Source organism: Hevea brasiliensis, chromosome 1 (genome assembly GCF_030052815.1).
Source record: "Hevea brasiliensis isolate MT/VB/25A 57/8 chromosome 1, ASM3005281v1, whole genome shotgun sequence".
NCBI lineage: Eukaryota > Viridiplantae > Streptophyta > Magnoliopsida > Malpighiales > Euphorbiaceae > Hevea > Hevea brasiliensis.
The window spans coordinates 10,091,914-10,107,861 of NC_079493.1; the positions used below are offsets into that span (position 1 = coordinate 10,091,914).

The 15,948-nt window shown below is 28.9% G+C and overlaps 1 protein-coding gene across 6 annotated transcripts; it reads left to right on the forward strand.

The window, feature by feature from the left end:
* Positions 1 to 4,155: 4,155 nt before the first annotated feature.
* LOC110651033 (uncharacterized) lies at positions 4,156 to 11,409 on the forward strand. 6 transcript variants are annotated; one of them, XM_058143945.1, is made up of 5 exons: positions 4,156 to 4,478; positions 6,877 to 7,971; positions 8,085 to 8,160; positions 10,603 to 10,881; positions 10,972 to 11,409. In XM_058143945.1, exons 4-5 carry the CDS (start codon positions 10,604 to 10,606, stop codon positions 11,123 to 11,125), a joined length of 432 nt encoding a protein of 143 aa, XP_057999928.1. In that variant the 5' UTR covers positions 4,156 to 4,478; positions 6,877 to 7,971; positions 8,085 to 8,160; position 10,603; the 3' UTR covers positions 11,126 to 11,409. The 6 variants fall into 6 exon arrangements, with proteins under 6 accessions (XP_057999928.1, XP_057999925.1, XP_057999917.1 ...); XM_058143942.1 differs by having other exon boundaries at positions 6,877 to 8,160; XM_058143934.1 differs by having other exon boundaries at positions 6,877 to 10,881.
* Positions 11,410 to 15,948: the final 4,539 nt, after the last annotated feature.

Sequence of the window (15,948 nt, forward strand, 5' to 3'; positions counted from 1 at the left end):
TTTTTATATGGCCCACACATATTTTATATTCAATATAAAATTTCGAAAGACTTACTTTTTTAAATCTATTAATAAAACATGAAAACTCAACAAATATATATATATATATATATATATATATATATATATATATATATATATATATATATATATATAAAGTAAGCGTTGGAGAACAAATATTACAGATTCAATGGCAGAAGGAATATTAATTTCTAGAGACAGAACATATAAAAAGTTAAAACTTTTAAATTTGTTTGAACTTTTCTAAAGAGAAATTTCAAAACGCATTAGTTGGTAAGTATATATCGATATTGAGAGATGGCTGAAACTTGGTAAGCACCAGCTTTGCACGAAAGCTACATTTGACTCCATTCCAATTTCAATTCCATATGTTCCTTGAATTTTTTGTCACTTCTGATTCTTTTCATACATCTTCACACCTAATATTTATCTCTCTATAACCAATATTAGGTTCTCTATTTTATGAGGACAGCAACTTTTTTTTTTAAGAAATTAAAGAATAAAGTTTTCATATTTTTTACAATAATTCTCTTGATTTGAAGGGTCAAATTTAGAGGGTGTTTGTCTTAACTTATGAAAATCAGTTTATAAGTATTTAAAATTTTATATAATTACATGTTTGATTAAATTATTTATAAGTGACTGATAAATAGTTAGTGTGTTTAGTTAAAAATAACTTATAAATACATTTATTATTAAGGTGCATCTAATATAAACTTAAGCTCATATAAGAACAAGTTTAATCATAATTAGATTAGATATTTGTCTTGAGATCTAAGCAAAACTAATTAAAGTATATATATGTATGTATATATATATATATATATATATATATATATATATATATATAGAGAGAGAGAGAGAGAGAGAGAGAGAGAGAGAGAGAGAGAGAGAGTATACAAATCTATATGCAAAAATTTAATTTAACGGTGAATAAATTCATTTTTATATGAGTTTGAGTTCTCTATAACCACACTCTTTTTATTAAAACGACTAAAAATGATATTTATGATAAAATTTTAAAAAATAAAATAAGGATAATATAGTAAAATACTTAGTCAAACTAACCTATAAACATCAAAATGAAAAATTGGATCCCTCAACTTATTTTTTTTTTAGCTTATAAGCTCAACTTATAAGCTTAAAAATAATTATAAACAAACAGGTTAGTTTATTTTTAGAGTTTATAAGATAAGATAAACACTCTTTTAAACTAATTAATTTATAGAAAGAATGCTTCATTTAGAGTTGATTTACCATTACTTAACTCCATGAGCTTTTTATAATTTCGATTTGATAACCATCAAATTTTGATTACTACTTAAATAACAAATCGTTGCATCTAATAACTCTATAATTTGGAGATAAAACTTATCCTCACAAAAGAGCAGATAAAATGATTTTTGTAAAAGAGAAATTAAAAAAATTCAAAATTTATTAATAAGAATAAATATATATATCCGTTTTAAAAAGAATTATGAATGTGAAAATTCACTACAGCAAAATTTAAAAAACATCGATTACAATTATCAACTATAAAAATATAAATAGAAATTACTGACTAAATAGGTAAGCCAATAAAATAAAAATGCAAAATAATTTTTACTAACTAAATTACGACTGTTTACTGACTAAACATTATCGACTATGATTTTTACTATGTAAAATTAGCGCTGAAAACACATGGCAAAGTAAGCAACGGAATAGTAAATATTATCGATTGAACATATAGTCGATAATTACCAACTCTCTCTTTTTAGTTGGTAAAACTAAAAGTAAATAAAAATATTATTTTAAAAAGTAAATTTACCGACTAAAACACAATGTAGTTGGTATTTACAGACTAAATGTGTTTTAGTTAGTAAAACTAAAAGATAATAAAAATAAAATTTTATAATTTGAAAGAAAACATATCAACTACATAGATATTTAGTTGGTATGTACTGACTATTTACTTTTTCATTGGTAAATATTAAATCTCATAAAAATAAAATTTTATAATTCAAGAGAAATAATGCCTACTAAATATCTATTTAGTTGGTATTTTCTGACTATTTGTGTGTTGATAAAATTTAAAACTCAAATAGGCATAATTTTACAATTCAAGAGAAAATACCACCGACTAAGCATATATTTAGTTGGTATTTACAGACTATATAGTATTTAGTTGGTATTTACCGAAATCTAAAACCTCATAAAAATAAAATTTTACAATTAGAGAGAAATAATACCAACTACATTATTATTTAATTGATATTTATCAACTAATATTACCTTTAGTCAGTCAAAATAAAGCTAATAAAAATAAAATTTTATAATTCGAGAGAAATATTACCAACTACATGCGCATTTAGTTGGTATTTGCCAACTAATCATGTTATTAGTCAATACAATTAAAGCTAATAAAAATAAAATTTTATTATTCAAGAGAAATATTACCGAGTATATAGTGTTTTAGTTTGTATGTACCAACTAATTTTATGGTAGTCGGTAATATTAAAGCTAATAAAAATAAAATTTTATAATTCGAGAGAAATATTACCGACTACATAACATATTAGTTGGTAGTTGCCAACTATTTTATCTTTAGTCGGTAAAATTAAAGGTAATAAAAATAAAATTTTATAATTTGTGGGACATATCACCGATTATATGGCAATTTAGTTGGTATTTACCAACTAATTTTATTGTTAGTCGGTAAAGCTAAAGTTAAAAAAAAAATTATAATTCAAAAAAAATATTACCAACTAAATGGCATTTTAGTTGGTATTTACTAACTAATTTTGGTTTTAGTCAATAAAATTAAAGCTCATAAAGTTAAAATTTTATAATTCAAGAGAAATATTATCGACTAAATAGTGATTTAGTTGGTATTTACCAACTAATTTTATTGTTAGTAGGTACAATTAAAGGTAATAAAAATAAAATTTTATAATTCAAGAGAAATATTACCGACTATATAGTGATTTAGTTAGTATTTACTTACTAATTTTATTATTAGTCAATAAAATTAAAGCTCATAAAAATAAAATTTTATAATTTGAGAGAAATATTACTGACTAAATAATTATTTAGTTGGTAAGATTAAAGGTAATACAAATAAAATTCTATAATTTGAGAGAAATATTACCGACTAACCATTATTTTCGTTGGTATTTATCGACTATGTGGCTATTAGTTGGTAAAATTAAAATCACATAAAAACTAAATTTTACAATTCGAGAGAAGTGGCTAATTTAATTAATACCTCATAAAATTATTGATGCATATATTTAGAAGTGGCTAATTCAATTTTGGGTTGAGATAATTCAATAATTAAAATATAATTTTAAGTTTTCTTTCTTTATTTTATGATTTGAATTAAATTGGACCGTTAATTTCAATTCAATCTTATTCAAAGTTTAGTGATGAGATAGATTGAGACTAATTCTTCAAATAGCTTCTGTATAAGTTGAAATTATGAACCACAAATCAATTTCAATCTCAATTTTAACAATATCAATTATGATCCCATTCTAGCTCATCCCCTTCAGTTTTTCATGTCTACCTTCTCTATTGCAATTTTAGCTCAATTGAAGTCATTTTATATTTTATCTATACATATTCCATTGGAATTGTTTGATTGAGTTACTGTACTAATTTGATATTTTAAACTCTCAATATCAATGATCTAAAATATTTAAACATAGCGTCTACATTAATTTTTCATAACTTAAGGTTGGCCAAGAATGGTTTCGGGCATGAACTCAAGATTTAAGAGATTAGAACATGCCTATATGGTCCCTCGATTTCAATTTCAATTTGGTTATGATTTTAATTAAATTCAATTGTTAATTTTTTTTTTCAATTCTTTTTAAGGAAAAAAAAAAGGTTTAGCAAGAAATCAAACTGGTTGGTTCCAAACTGATTCAAAGCCATTTTTTTTTATTAATTTTGATTATCGATTTTGATTTTGATTTGAACCAATTCAGATGCAGCTCTAATTTTAATTTGATTCGGTCTAATTTTAATTCTAAATCGTCTCCTAAACAGGTCTATATTAACTATTTAAAATTATAAACATAATATTAAAAAATTAAGAATTTAAATTGTTAATTTTTTTTACAATAGTTTATTTTTAAAAGCTAATAAAAATAAAAAATTAGTGAAAAATTAGTTTTTCTTATGACTTCCTCGGCTAGTTTTTTAATGAACCTCAAAATTTCAATCTCTGCCTAATTCACTGCTGCCCCACGATTATTTCCGTCTCAGCCTTTTGGATTCTTTGGCTTTGGTATTGATTCCCTGTCCTGGCTCTCCGGTGGTGAACGATTCCCCATCCTCTATCTCTGGTGGTGAATGATTCCTCATTTTCTCTCTCGCCTTCGATGCTTGCTGCAGCCATGGGGCGACTATGAGTCTCATCGAGATCGTTGTGCTGTTGTTGTAGTCCACGAAGCTTACCTCTCAAATTATTGGTACTACTACTGCTATTCTCTTGCATTATTGTCTCTCAAAATCGTTGTGCTGTTATCATTTGAGTTTTGTTGTCCTTCACGACCTTAGGTTTAGGGTTGATTATTTCTTCCATTTTAATTAGTAACTACCTACTGAAATTGGGCATTTGTGTTTGTTTTTGGTTGTTTATGGCATTTATACTGTTCACCATGCTTGTATTTTACTTGGATTCATTGGCATTTGCATAATTGAGTTTCCTATTTGTTGGTAAATGCAGTTAGCTTTTAACTAAATAGGGTTTTATTTTTATAGGGGGGTAATTCTTATTATATTGATGTTTCAACATCATGATTCATGCATACAGAAGAGGAAATTGTTTGAAACTTTTTGAAATTCTTTTCTTCACTTTATGTTTATATTGAAACACTAGGGATTATGGCTGGGATTTGGAATACAGTTCTGGTTTTGCAGGTACTTTCTATCGATGGTTAATGACTTAATGCATAACATATATGCCCTTCCTATAAATATTAGGATCTCTTGAAACTTTTGTTTTGAGCAGGCATACGTAAAGCTCAGCTTCAAACTCATAACTTGTTTTGATCATTTTTAATTTGTTGTCTGGGGACTTGGTTTTTCCACCTTGATTACCAATTTACCCCATGCATAGAATAAAATTTTGCCTAGGTGTGCCTTTGAATCTATTAATAACCAAAACAGAGGTTTCTTTGAATCTTGTTTATATTTCTTTTAGTTTGTCTTATTTAGGAAAGAAATATGCAACAAATAATACTTTGCTTTGTTGCTGTTTGTAGTGAACAGTTGCTAATTAACAATAGTGCCAACCAGGGATCCTTTAATTAATGGAATGATCCCATCTATATCCATTCTGGAAGAACCTTGTGATTACATTATTAAAGACTCAACTAAAGATGAATTTTGATGCTAAATTTTAGATAAATTCTATTGAGGTTGTTACATGTGGATTTTTTTTTTCTAATACCCAATTCCTTTTTTATTTATATTCTGACCAACTATACATCTCATATATCCTGTAAATTGAGTAAAATGAAGCAAAATATCAACCCTTTACAAAGAGCTAAGAACTTGAGGCAAAGATATTGAAAAATTAGGCTTTGCTTGGTCCAGTTATTTTTCCTGGTCCAAAAAAGGCAACAAGGAGTTACTAGCTACATAGTAAGTATTAGGCTTTGCCTGCCTCTATTAGGCTACCCAATGACACCTATCCAAGGTCTCTATAGCAAGTCACATAGACTACACTTGTATTGCTTATCTCTCTAAACTATCATAGAGAAATCTTGCTTCCATTCCATCTTACGTGTCTATAAGAATAAAAATAAATACCTTATGTGACGTCTTACTGCTTTGGTAATATTTGACATTTGATGACCTGAAGCCAACTTTGCGTTGTTTGATTCACCAGAAGATGAATGCAATGGACACTTCAATGGCTAATAAAATTTGTCCTGGGTTTTTAATACTATTGAGTTTGGGTTAGGATTTTAAAGTTCCAGGTCAACATTATTGGGCTTGGGATTATGGAATAATACAGATTTTTCATATAGAAGTAAAAACAAGATTAACATATCAAATAAAATAGGAACTGACATCCTATTCTATCTTATATTTGGCCTGAAGATTTTAGGCGTAAGTCCATATTTTGCCTTCAAACTTCACATATATATATATATATATTTCATGTACAACTGCACGAATTAATAAGGTCTTAGATGGGCATGATCTGGAATAATTAACCAGCTAAATTGTTTTATATATATATATATATATACACTAAGACAAAGCAAATGCTGAAATGATTAGTGGGTTATCAGTTGTTTGGATTGAGAGTAGGGAAGAGTTGTAAATTTGATGAATGTCTGTTGAAGTCACCAGTATACATACACACACACACCTCATATTGAATGCCCATTTATTTAACAATGACGCCCATGTTTTGGCTTACAATATTAAGGTTACATTGGGATTGTGATAGAGAAGCTAAAAACTTACTTTGAAATAGTACTATTTTAAATATTATTAAAAAATAATTTAAAAATATTATTTAATTATTTTGAAGTCCTTATAATTAAAATATGTTAATTATTTAATTCTAAATTAATTTTTAATACTCCTTAATTAACATGTTTAAGTCACAATAACTCTAAAATAATAATTGTTAAAAAAACTATAAAATTCTAATAATTCTACAATAAATATTTTTTTTCAAACTACATTTTTTTTTCAACAGATACTAAAATAATACTTTTTCAAAAATTTTTCTGTTAATTAATTTTCAAAATTGAGCTCTTCATTTTTTTTTCCTTGAATAACTTGGCAAAGAGTTCTTCATTTATTTCTTTATTTTTTTAATATGCAATCATATCTCTCGTTTTTCAGATATATATGGTGTATGATGTTACTAGTCCCCAATTTCAAAATATGGCTTCAGAAGATCCGTCTCTGGATATTGAATTTGAGAATATGGAAGAACGCCTAATTTAGAAGCACAAATTTTATGACATGCTAAATGAAGCTAAAGAGGAATTGTGGCTTGGTTGTGACAGGCATTCACAATTGTCACCTATAACTTGGATGTTGAATATTAAGTTGGAGCATCATTTGTTTGAGAAATACTACGATGCAGTTGTGAATTTCATTGGGGAATTATTACCGGATGATAATAAGTTTGCTGATAGTTTTTACAAGACAAAGAAGCTTATACATGGGTTAGGTCTACCTATTGAGAAAATTGACTACTGCAAGCTTGGTTGCATGATTTATTGGGGGGAAATAGTAGTTTAACAGAATGTAAATTTTGTGGGCAAGCAAGATATAAGTTTCGAAGTGGGTTAGAGAAGGCAAAAGTAGTATGTCAGAGAATTTATTATTTTCCTTTGACACCAAGACTTTAAAGACTATATGCTTCTGATGCAACAGCTGCACACATACTGTGGCATAATGAGCATAACATGGAAGATGATGTCATGTGTCATCCATCTAATTCTGAGGCATGGAAGCACTTTAACCGTACCCATACACCGTTTGCAGCTGAAAGTCAAAATGTTAGGTTGGGATTATGTACTGATGGGTTTCAACCCTTTGGACAGTCAGGACAGTAGTATTCATGTTGGCCAATACTAATTACACCCTACAACTTGCCTCCTGGTACATGTATGAAGGAGCCTTATTTATTTTTATTGATAATAATACCTGGACCACAAAATCCCGAGGAACAGTTAGATTTTTATTTACAGCCATCAATTGCTGAACTAATTCAGTTATGGGAAGTGGGTGTGTAGACATATGATGTATCTAAGAAGCAGAATTTTCAAATGAGAGCTGCTCTAATGTGGACAGTTAGTGATTTCCCTACTTATTCAAAGTTGCCTGGGTGGAGCATCGCAGGGAGATTAGCGTGCCCCTACTGTATGGATCATTCAGATGCATTTTCACTCAGTCATGGAGAGAAAATTAGTTGGTTTGACAATCACTGTAAGTTTCTTTCATATAACCATCTATTTAGATAGAACAAGGTAAATTTCCTTAAAGGAAAAGCTTGCATATTTGAGTCTCCAATTCTAAGCAGTGAAGACATTTTTTTGCAGATAAAGGATTTGGGGTTAAGGAGAGTAACAGACATTGATGGTGAAGCAGTCAATTCTGTCATAACCAGAAACACAGGTTGGTAGAAAAAGAGCATATTTTTGGAATTTACCATATCGGTCTTTCATTCTCATTCGAAATAACTTAGATTTCATGGACATCAAGAAAAATATCTTTGAAAATACTTTCAACACGATGAATATAGAAGGGAAAACAAAGGATAATGCAAAATTTAGGGAAGATATGGCACATTTATATCGTAGAAAAGAATTAGAGAGAAATGTGCAAATGGGTAAATATCCTAAGGCTTGCTATGTTCTTGATAAACAGCAGAGGCATGTTATATGTAAATGGGTAAAAAACCTTAAGTTTCCATATGGGTATTTGTCCAACCTAGAAAGGTGTGTTGATATGCAGAAGTGCAAGCTTTTTGGCATGAAGAGCCATGATTGTCATGTATTTATGCAGAGGTTATACCCATTGCATTTCATGAGCTCCTTCCGAATACAGTTTGGCAAGAATTAACCGAGTTAAGCTTATTTTTCAAACATCTTACTTTTACAAATATTAAGGTTTAAGATATGGAGCGTCTGGAAGCAGAAATTCCCATTATTATTTGCAAATTAGAACGCATATTTCCTTCTACCTTTTTTGACTCAATGGACTATCTTCCAATCCACTTGCCATATGAAGTAAAAATTGCAGGCCTAGTACAATATCGATGGATGTATCATTTTGAAAGGTAATAAATACTTCTTATTTTTCTTTAAATGTTATGAAATGTATCGTAAACTTTTTGTAAGCCATTTGCCTATAATTTTTTTTAATTTTTAGATTTCTCTGCCACCTGAAGCAAAATATAAAGAACAAAGCAAAAGTAAAAGGTTCAATATGTAATGCGTACTTAGTTGAAGAAGCAACCAATTTTGGTGTGCATTACTTTAAACCTCATGTGATAGCACAGGATTGACAAGTGCCCCGTAATGATGATGGTGATGTTGATATCAAAGGAAATTTATTAATTTTCAAGTATCTCGATCGATCGTATTGTACAATAAAAATGAGGATGGTGGCTGATGATGAATATAAAACTGTCCAAATATATGTCCTACTAAATTGCCCTGAAATTAACACGTATGTGAAGCAAGTTTATTAACTACCCAAAATTTAAGTTAAATTTCTAAAAGTCATTATGAATTTTCCTTTCCCTCTAAGAATCGTCCAATTTAATTGTATATGTAGTTTGTTCCTAACTGAATTGTGACAGACGTCACATAATATTAGTGATGCAGAAGTTGATGAAGCACTATAAAAAAGATTTGCGAATTGGTTTAAAGGTTATATAAGTATCAATTTATTTAACTCATTTCATTATCAATCTTCAAATAATATAATACATAATAATAAGGATTTCAATTCTCTTTAACTTATCAAGCAAGGCATTTAAACATTAATAATAAATTCATTAAGGATTTAACAGAAGGACCATTTAGAAGTTTGAAATCACATCCTGTGTATTTCATAAATGGTTATAGATTTCACACAAATAGTCATGGTGTTAATCGATCCACAATGAATAGCTGAGTTTGCATTAGGAGTTTAATATATGGTGACAACTCCAATAACTACTATGGTATCTTGAAAGAGGTAGTTCAACTTGAGTACCCTGCATTACCAATAAAGAGAACTATTCTCTTCAAGTGTGAATGGTTTGATCGAACTTCGGATGTTGGTATTAAGGTTCACAAACACTATAACTTAGTGGATAGCAATCACAAGAAAAGATTAAATAAATATGAACCATTCACACTTGCTTCACAAGCTGAACAAGTGGTTTATATCTCGTATCCTAGCTTGAGATGAGACAAAACTGATTGGTATACCATAGGCAAAGTGAAGCCTAGATCTGTTATCATCATGCCTCAGACAAATGTAACGGAGCAAATAACAGACCAAGCATTTCAAGATGAGGTAGTAGAAGTGTTACAAATTGATATAGAAGTAGAAGAGCAAAAGATTGGACCATTAGATGATTCAAGTAGTGAACCACTAGAGCTTAAAACTGTTGAAGAAGAGGAACTATTGGACGAGGCAGATCTAAATTATACAATGAAAAGCAATGAAGAAGAACTTCTTGAATATGATGATGATAGTGAAGATGATAGTAAATAAATTGTATTATAATGGATAATGATCTAAATTTCAAAAGCAATATATAATTTAACTTTAAAGTAATGATTGTGATATTATCATATTATTGATTTCTATTATTTTACAATTTAACTTTATAAATTATTTGTGAGAAGGAGATGTGTATAATAAATGTGTAAGTCAAGATGGCATTATTATTATTATTATTATTATTATTATTATTATTATTATTATTATTATTTACAGGTTGTATTGTTGAAATTTTGGGAACGTCCAATTTTTAAGGGAGGTTTTGCTAGATATTTGGTACAAATAGAATAAATTTTATTACAAATTAACTTTTCTTACCATGTTTATTTAATTTACAAGTATGGTTAGGAGCAGACACAGAGCAGGTGCTTCTCGTGATGTTAACATGGGAACACCTGTGCCATCTGAAGGAGGCGAGCCTTTGACACCTCAGTCACAGCCGTTGGTGCAGTTCAATGCACTAGTGGTTAGCCAAGAGGCTGCACCTGTGGATGGCATGGAAGATGCACCAGGGTCATTACATGAGTCTATAGTTCTTAACTCACAGGATTCTCTTCCATCCTCTAAAGTGGAGATTGATTCTTTAGGGCGACAACGGTTACAACTTTGTGATGGCAAGTGAGTTAAATAATTATATTTTAATTAGTTTATCAAGGTTATGTAATACAAATGTATCTTTACTAAAAATATTTTGTTCTATATGTTCAGCTTATTGGGTGGATCTACAATCACTCGCATGATTACAAGCACCTTTAAGCAATGGTTCGACACTGAGGATGTCAATTGGAAGGCTGTATCGAAGGAGACAAAAGAATTTTACTGGGAAGTGTTGCAACGTATTTTGCGGTTGCCAGGAAATTGACACTGAAGTGGAAAGGTGAGGAGTCGCCACTCTAATTTTTGCGGGAAAAATAGAGAAAACCTTTTATTATATTTTCAAAACTTTTGTTTTAAAGAAAATGATCTACTACTATTCCGGAGATTTAAGGTTCGGGGTTCTTATACGTATGGGGAAGGTGTTAAGCATCCCACATTGTCCCAAAAGGGTAGATGGATTTAAGGATGTGCTCAAATGAATTAATGTCAATAATTTGAAATGGAGCTTAATTTGTAATATTGGTTCCTTGCATTTGATCGAAAATAAAAATGTAGAAACACTTAAATATCTCACTATTAGGGTAAGTCAAATACAAAAGTAAGTGAAGCGATCCTAAAAGTGAATTTTGACTCCATTTGATTTTTGTTTTATTTTTTATTTTTTGAAAACTTTTTATTTTAAAGAGGCTTCTAAATTTGACGAATAATCTAATGAAATTTTATTTGAAAATTAAATTTGATTTGAAAATTAAATTTCGTTTGAAAAATTAAATTGAGCTTTCAAAATTAAATTTGTTGAGAAAATTGACTTATAAATTAAAATATTTGGAAATTAACTTGAAAATTAAAATATGTTTGAAATTGAAAATGGATTTTAAAATAGGTTTTGGTTTTAAGATTTTTAATTTTTATTTTTTTTAAAATCTCATTATTTAAAAAATAGAAGCCAATTATTTTTAAGAAATTGAATTTTAGTTTTATTTTAAAAAGTTTCAGTTATTTTATTAAATATAAAAAATGAGTCAAACATAGATGTGATACAAGTGATGTCTATTTAACATTTTATTAATTTCCTCTCTTTCCTTGATTAAAACTTTAATACCAAGAAAAGTGTCATTTTAATTCCTAGGGATTCCAATAAATTGTGAAAACTTTTAACTCTCCATTATTGATCCCATCATCGGTGTCCAAATAACTGAAGGTATTATGTGTGTGTTGCGCCTAATTATATACAAATGCAAATTATGAGTTGAACACGTATAGAATAGTTTAAGAAAAATTAATCTAATTATTTATTTTATTGGGTATAAGACGAAATTATCATTACACCCAACAAACCATTAATTATTATTTCTTTAGGTTTGAGATGCAATTATCATCGAACCCATGATCTTTATTTTATTTTATTTTACAAGATTTAAGATGAAATTATCATTAAATTTTTCAAAGGTTTTATTATTTTATTTGATTTATAGAGCTTAAGATGAAATTATCATTAAACTAAAAAATAATATTAATTTTAGTTTATAGGAATTAAGATGAAATTATCATTAAATCTCCAAAGAACTTTTAATTTGTAGGGCTTAAGATTAAATTATCATTAAATCCCAAAAAAACTTAATTATTTTAATTATACTCAATTATAGAGTTTAAGATGAAATAATCATTAAACTCCAAGGATTTTATTATTTTTTAATTTAAGGATTTAAGATGAAATTATCACTAAATCTTCAATTATTTTAGTTTTATTTGATTTATAGAGCTTAAGATGGAATTATCATTAAACTCCAAAATCTTGATTTTTATCTGATTTATAAGATTTAATTATCACTAAACCTTGAAAGATTTTATATACTTTATTTCAAGTTTGTAGGATTTAAGATGAAATTATCATTAAATCTTAACCAAACTTTAAGTTTTAAAGCATAAAGTCTAAGATGCAATTATCATTAGTTCTGAAACAATTTTAATTAATTATTTAATTGCCTTTCCTTGTGAGATATAAAATGGAATTATCATTAGACCTCAAGATTATTATATATTTTAATTAATAAGGGTTGTGATGAGATTATCATCAAATCCTAAATATTTTAATTAATTCATTTATTTATAATATTTTATTTATTTTACAATCAAAATGATTTGGGCCTTCCAATAAATTTTAATATCTACTCGTCTATTTAAACATCCATCCTCGAAACACGTGGCATCATTATATAAAAAGGGCTTAGGAATTAAAATTTATATTTAAGCTTTATTTACTAATACTAAAATATTAACAAGATGCATGAACTTGGGTTTTATCACTAAGATTTCACTTGTGATGAGCCAAATGCTAATAACATTCAGTGAACTTCGGCCGCAATTAGGTAGGATCATGCAACTAATTCAATTAGCAAGAATTCCAACTCACAATCTTAGACTTTTTCAATAATAAACAGGACACTTAATACATGAAGAAACCATACTTAAGAAAGTATTCCCAAATACCCAAGAATGCATTTAGAATGCCCACACTGATGTTGATAATTCTACTATATAAAAATTTTATTCTCATAATTTTCTGGCTTAAATCACCACCTCGTCATAAGTAGGATCTAATGCAACACCATTTACAAAAATTAGCATAAAATAAAAGTTTCAACCGAGTATCCCCGAAAACAAGAACCTTTATTATTTTAGTAATATAAGTAGGAAACATCAAACATAATCTGTGGGTTTTAACATCAACAAATACTGACCACATTAAAAACAAAAAAAATCAACTAAATCCTTGTCATGTAGCCAACAGCTATATCTATTTATTTTCAAAGCCCCATCCATCAAGAATTAACAATCAAACCATATAATCCAATTCTAAAAATTCAAATTTAGCAAACAACCCAACCTCTGTTTCAATTCATTCCAAACCTTCCCTCATTATCATTCAGTCTATACACAAAACAATAAAACTAAACAATCATAAACAACCACATAGTATCAATCCTCCCTACCCATTACCAATATGCTTGATTAATAATCAATGATTACTATAAAAAACAAAAATGAATTCATAGTCTCGTAGTCTTCAATTAACAAATCGCAAAAAGAATGTACCGGAGAAGTAATAGATGCAATGGCACCGAAAAAAAATGAATCCACTTATGAAGTCAACAATCAAATCTAACAAGTATCTTCTTAATGAATAACTATAGATCTGCGGGGGTTGAGGTAGAAACAAATGGAATGGATGGCTTTTGAAGGAGCTGATCTGGAGCAGAATAAACACTGATATTGGTGAAGAAGAACAGGTGAGCCATTGGTTTCAACCTGAAGCTGAAATGGGTCTGAAACTAAAATAGGGAGTATTTTTTTTTTTTTTTTTCTGTGAGAACAAGTGCTGATCTCTTCCTCCAGAGAGAGCAGATAGCGTGAGTTTTATATGGAGAGTCAGTGTCCAAAGAGGATCGTTGTTTTCTTCTTAAATAGTGGTTTGGGTTTTTTAAAGAGTCAGTCAAAGGGAGAAGAGCAGTTTTCTCTACAGAGACCTAGGTAGCTTAGAAAATTAACAAAATTAATTGATCCTTAATTAATTCCTATTTTAATTAATTTTTATCCTCTTCTACTTCCCCCTAAAAATTAAAATGGGAGAATATCTCAAACTTAAAGGCTAAAATTAAGACCCAACAGAGTTTTTTTCTTCTTTTTATAAAAAAATTTATTTTAGATTCGGACAAAATATAGTATTTACAGCTGTCCCTCTTTACATGTTTTCTGTTAGAGGAAAGAAGAAAAGTAATTTCTAGTTTCCTCAAGACAGGAAACATGTAAGGACAAAAAGACATATATTTTGGACGGGAGAAATCAAAAGGCAAAATAAGCAAATTAAAAGACAAAGAAAAAAAATTTAAAATGGAGAAGAAACAAGCTAAGTAAGAGAAATTTAAAGTACGATGCAAAGTTATGGACACTAAAGTCCAAAAAGTAAAAGAATTTTCTACTTTTCTCAGAACAGGAAACATGAGAAAGTATAGTCTCATATTTTGGACAAAAGGGAAGAAATAAATGAACAACTTGAGCTCAACAGAAACTTAAATGTAGGAAATTTAAAGAGCAACATAGCTCCCAGATATTTAAAAGTGAAAATTTTCAAAAGTGACCTGGCTCAGCGAAATTGGAAAACAGAAAATTTAAAGAGTGACACAGCTTATCACAAATTTAAAAAAAAACAACAAAAAAAAAAACAAGAATTAGAAGAACAACATAGCTCAATAGAAACAGAAATTTAAAAACAATATGAGAATTTGAAGGGCGACGTAGCCTGACAGAAATTTAAACGCAGGAATTGAAAGAGCGACATAGCTCAACAGAAATTTAAAAGCAATATGAAAATTTGAAGGGCGACGTAGCCCGACAGAAATTTAAACGCACGAATTGAAAGAGTGTCATAGCTCAACAGAAATTTAAAAGCAATATGAAAATTTGAAGGGCGACATAGCCCGATAGAAATTTAAACGCAGGAATTGAAAGAGTGTCATAGCTCAACAGAAATTTAAAAGCAATATGAAAATTTGAAGGGCGACATAGCCCGACAGAAATTTAAATGCAAGAATTGAAAGAGCGACATAGCTCAGCAGAAATTTAAAAGCAATATGAAAACTTGAAGGGCGAAATAGCCCAACAGAAATTTAAACGTAAGAATTGAAAAAAAAAAAAAATTACCTGTAATTTTTGAATAAGTTGCCTCCTAAATTTGTTAAGGTATCTGCGCACTTAAGGAAAACCTGAATGAGTAAATATAGTCTTGATTTAAGACCTACAAAATAGTGTAAGATCTTAAAGAAACTCTAGTAAAGGATCCTTTTACTTGCAAGAGCTTACTGGACATTAAGCTTGAAGCCAAAACAGAGACAGAGAGTCAATCCCAATAGAACTTGAAGGACTTGTATACTTTTTTGTGCATTTGCTGAGAACACCTTTTTCGGGTTCCCCCCTTCAAGCTTTTCTTTTCCTTTTACTCTCTTTTTTCAAGTCTTCATCTTTTGCTCATTTTGCAGAGAGTGCCCTTTCAGGTTTTCACTCTCTTTCCCTCATTTTGCCAAGGACGCC